Here is a 5,388-nt window from a genome sequence, read left to right as displayed (position 1 = left end):
TTTTTTATCTGAAAATGTAGAATGATAAGTTTCCACTCCTTGGACTTTCAAGGACCTAATATTTGATTCTTCACGAGTTGATAGAATGGAAACTGTTACTCATTGTGGACTTTTTACTTTCTTTCACCTTCTCAGGTGGAAGCGAAGAAAGCTTTTCCAAGGGATGATCAACATTTAATAAATAGAAACATTAGTAGCATTCAAAGATCACCAGGTCCTGGACGCACAAAAAAGATATTTGTAGGAGGATTAGCATCAACTGTCACTGAGACTGACTTCAAAAGTTACTTTGATCAGTACGGCACAATAACAGATGTCGTAGTAATGTATGACCACAACACCCAAAGGCCAAGAGGTTTTGGCTTCATAACATATGATTCGGAGGATGCAGTCGATATGGTGTTGCACAAAACCTTTCATGAGTTAAATGGTAAGATGGTTGAAGTAAAGCGGGCTGTTCCAAAAGAATTGTCAACGGGGCCTAGCCGGAGTTCTCTTGTTGGGTACAGCTATGGCTTTAATAGAGCCAACAACTTGCTCAGTAGCTATGCTCAGGGATACAATTTGAACTCACTTGGAGGCTATGGGGTCAGGATGGACGGTAGGTACAGTCCATTAGCTAGTTCTCTTGGTGGATACTCTCATTTTGGTTCTCCTTCTTACAGGATGGGTGTGAATGTGGAGCAAGGGTTGAACCATGGCTATGGAGGGGGTTCAAACTTCAGTAATAATCTTGGTTATGGAAGGGTTCTGAACCCCTATTTTGGCGGTAATCCAAATAAGTATAATACTCCTATTGGTTACAACACTAATACTAGCAGAGGTGATTCCTTTATAAGTTCACCATCTAGAAATGTGTGGGGAAATGGTGGCTTGAATACTTCTCCAACTAATGCTAGCTCCGATTCATACTTTGGTTCTGGAAGTGGTGGACTTGGAGTTTTTGGAAATGATGGATCGAACTGGGGAACTTCTCCTATTTCTACCTCACTTGGAGGGAGTTCTTCTGGCTACAGGGGTGGGGAAAACTATGCACTGGGAATGAGAGGATTTGGACAAAACAGTGGAACTGGTGTAATCACAACATCTTCATTTGCAACATCGAGTGGTGGTTATGATGGATCTTATGGGGATTTTTATCGCAGTGGCTCGGTTTATGGTGATCCAATCTGGCAAACTGCATCTTCTGACCTAGATAATTCTGGCTCATTTGGTTATGGTCTTGGAGATCCTGAAGACGTCACTGCTAAAGCTTCCGAGGATTATGGCACAGGCTATAGTATTGCAAATAGACAACCCAAAAGAGGTAAAACTGCCGTCTTATTTTAGATTTGCCTNGACACTCTCCTCACAAGGGTGAGGGGCCGCGCACAATAAAATAATGCATGGGCCCCTCCAATGTGAGTATAATGTACACCGTGCTGTCAAGCTTGATGAACTTATAGTATGATTCAAATTCTATTATGTTTTTGACTTTTAGTTCATCGTATTGTTATCTAAATATTTTATTAATGTGCATTGAAAAGAAAGGCAAATATTTTGTCTAACTTTTGTATAAGTTATTTATTTCGGTTATTTAAAAATACAAGAGATAAATATATCTTTTTTGTCCTCATAACAAATATTTTGAACGAAAATCGTCTTTATAGACAAGATGTGAAAATTAATAGAGGGTTAATAATAATAATTAAAAAAGTTGAGAACTTAAATGTAAAAGTAAGAAAAGTTTAGAGATATTCATTGCAATTAAAATGCGATGTGGGTAACAAAAATTGTGATGTGAATATATTTATCCATTCATTAATGATAACCTATTAAATATGGTAGATTTCCTTGTATTTGAGCTTTCTTTATATTCTACTAACAAAACTAATGTAATATATGATAATGTTTGGCATACATTTGAAGATGTTAAGTCCTCTAATTACTAGTAGCAAACGTGATGCAATCGCTCGTCTTGGATGTAAATGTGTGACGTAGTCCTCCTTTAAGAATTGAAATTTCAGTATTTTTGGAAATTTGTAGTACACAAGTTTAACACTTCGTTGAAATAAAGTTCTCAAAAATGATGTGCCTCACTTCTAAATTCGACAATATGTTCAAAATATACATTTGAGAGTGTAAACAAATTGTGTACAAAATCTACAATTTCGTGTTTTTACAAAACGTAAAATTCTATAGTTAACACTTCCGCGTTTTCCCACCAATATTTGTTTGTTCTTGGTAAAATGATTTTCTTAACTACTGAAAAATAACTGTATTCAAATTAGATCGATATTTATACATCTAAATTGTACTATAAAATCCAAAGCACACAATTTATTTGGCCATTCTTGCGAAAAAGGCCATTTTGATTTTTTGACAATACAAAATACACATTTTTCGAACTTTCAAACAACGACTAGATTTCTCATTTCCACCCTGAATTTGGCTACAAATTCCAAATTGCCCTAATAATAAAAGGGCATACAGTTGAAGACATCAATAATCATAGGACGGAACATTAATGAGTCGCTTGCCACTAACTTGAATTTGGTAGACAGACATGCTAAAATCATGGAAATCTTGGCTGTCACCTCAGTGCTTCAAATGTAGATGCTGAATACGATTTAGGTTTACGTCTCATTTGCAATAAATTTAGAATTAACCAGCAAATTTTTATTACAATTTAGTTTGAGAAAATAAATAAACAGTATAATTAGATGCTATGCAGTGAAATTTCTCCGTGGAGAAAGACAATTTGTCAAGGTAAATGACTCTTCCATTGTATTTGTTTGAATTTGTCAATTTATTGTTCTTGTTTGTGTTGTTTAGCTGGCAACTTATCATCATATCATGTACAGATATGAGTTGACAATAAAAGTAGGAAATTCGTAATTGAAATGCCACTAAACTGTTAAAACAATTAAGAAGTCAATTATGCCATATATAAAATAAATAATATGGGGAAACAACAATATTCATGCAACCAAATACAAGTGGATTCAAAAAGTAATGCAACTTCATTCATATGGAAGGTTTTTGTTTGACATTTAATTTGGAGTTTTAAGAATTTAAAAAAAAAAAACAATTTGCAATAATAATAGAATCTAGTGAAATGGATAATACTTCAATTTTTGAAGTGGTCCACATGACCATGACAAAGATAGGTCCAATTAGTGAAATGTAGAACAAGTAAATAAATGGATAATCGATAAGGATTAGATTAGTCCGAATTTAAGATTAATATACGAAACGATAGATAAATTTATAGTGGCTGGTTTTAGGTGTAAGAGCTACCTTCGTTCATCTATTTCAATTTGAAGTATAACTAATTTGTCTCATATTCTATATGATAAAATTATTCTTTCGACTTGAGAACGTTAAGTAATAGAAATAACTGCCTATCTATCACTTGCATATGCAAAAATGGTATTGATTATTCCTTGCTCTTTTTAACAACAAAATGTTTCATGGTAGGAACATATTTAAAAAAATTGAAAGGAAATCAAACCAAAAATACAATCATAATTGTTTGTGTACAGTAATTGTCAAGAAAAAGTGTGGAATAATCATATGACAACAAAAGAGAGTTACAATTAATTAAATGTGTTGGATTAAGCTAAAAAGGGTCATTCACCACATGGGAATTGGCTTTTGTAGATGGTTATAGATTACATTTTTAGAAAGTATAGGGCCAAATGACATTTGATACATGCCTATTTTGTCTGCTGAAGTAAAAGGCAGTCATTTATTTTATTTTATTTATTTATTTATTTTTTTTGAATTTTTTGTGAATTAAGCGACTTGGTCAAGATGTGAAATCGTAAAATGATGATGTGATGAACAATTAGAATCTACATGACATTATTATGAACGAGAATGCGTATGAGAAGTTTGTTCAAAGATTGCTACTTGAACATCATTTGTCTTATGCCGCTTATTTTCTTAAATTTTTTTATTACTAAGAAGTTTGATGATGTTTATATTTTCCATAAATTATTGGACTTGAGTTTTAACTATCGTAAAGATTCAATTATTTTCATTATCGATATACCAAAAATAAATAAATAGTAAGTTCTTTACTGTGTATAGGTAAACGAAAANTCGAAGTTTGTTGATGAAGAAGTTGAGTATAGGTGATGAATTTTTCTCCCAAAATTTTAGCGTAATATTGAGAAAGAATTTCAGCACACAATAAACTAATCAATCGATTAAACAAAGTCACCCGAGTTATGCTAATAAATCAACCCAGCCCAACAATGATAAAACTCAAATAATGCAACCAAAACAAACAACCCAATTTAAGAACTTAAGAGCCCAAACTCAAACTCAATTATCTTGTTCTTTGGCCCAATCCAATAACCTTTAGTCAATTAACCCAGGTCCATATCCACTAGTCCATTACCCATTAACCCACTAAACCAGCCTACACCAACTCTTCATCTTTTCCAAAAAATGTAGCCCGCATACGCAGTCGCCTCCACCCAACACAACCACATCGCCGCTACTCCCACTGGCACCCGCACCTCTAACACCACGTACTTATCCCTAGTCAGTTTGACATCAATCTCGCGCCAGCACCCTCGTCCAATTCATACCCCGACCCAACCTACATGCCGCCGCATTCTTCTTCAAAGTAAAATACCAACCTATCCATCCACTGCTTGGTTCCGTCAACTTCGTCCTCCACCAATCATATTGCCCAAACCTGTCACACAGCGCCATGCAAAAATCATCTTCGTCGTCTCTGATATTTCCTGATAATAAACCACCCCTGCAGGCAGTCCAAATGCTACAATTGCGACTACAAAATCGCGATCTCCCTCTCAATCCACCAATCCACCGTCGACACTCTTTCCGCCGTCATCCACCATTTAATCACCTCTGCTCATCCACCAGACACTTCTACCTCTCACATCCAAAACCGTAAAAGAAATTACCCACATATCACTGCCTTCGTCTCGTATTTCGACTCCGCCATCGCCGCCAGCAATGCACTCTGCAAATCCACTATCCCCAAACAGAATCTAAACCCGAGATGCGAATCACGATAATCGACATTCGCCACCTGTGTCCACTGTTGAGACGGCCTCCAATGATGTAATTAAGGAGGAAAAAAGAGAGAAATCACTCGAGAATGAATTAAGTTCTAATCCATATGATGTTCGAGAAGTTGAATGAAAATTAAAATAAAGAGGAAAGACGACTGGACGGAAGGAGCAAGTTCCTCCTGCCTTGAGAAAACATAACCACGAAAACGAGAGAAAAATTCTATGGGTTGATGTCTTTGTACAGTCCAAGCTATCAGCTTGACAACTCGGCTGACACTCTCCTCACAAGGGTGAGGGGCCGCGCACAATAAAATAATGCATGGGCCCCTCCAATGTGAGTATAATGTACACCGTG

At 35.7% G+C, this 5,388-nt stretch overlaps 1 protein-coding gene across 1 annotated transcript in view; it reads left to right on the top strand.

Moving 5' to 3' along the window:
* LOC111384416 (heterogeneous nuclear ribonucleoprotein 1-like) overlaps positions 1–5,388 on the top strand; it is a 17,967-nt gene that overhangs the window by 5,828 nt on the left and 6,751 nt on the right. The window contains exon 2 of the mRNA XM_023008684.1: positions 85–1,306. Within this exon, the coding sequence (XP_022864452.1) occupies positions 85–1,306 (1,222 nt within the window). The remainder of the gene's footprint in view (positions 1–84; positions 1,307–5,388) is intronic.

The sequence above is a fragment of the Olea europaea genome, unplaced genomic scaffold (genome assembly GCF_002742605.1).
Source record: "Olea europaea var. sylvestris unplaced genomic scaffold, O_europaea_v1 scaffold2910, whole genome shotgun sequence".
NCBI lineage: Eukaryota > Viridiplantae > Streptophyta > Magnoliopsida > Lamiales > Oleaceae > Olea > Olea europaea.
The sequence above is the reverse complement of the archived record's forward strand: the minus strand, read 5'-3'. Positions and strand labels throughout refer to the sequence as shown.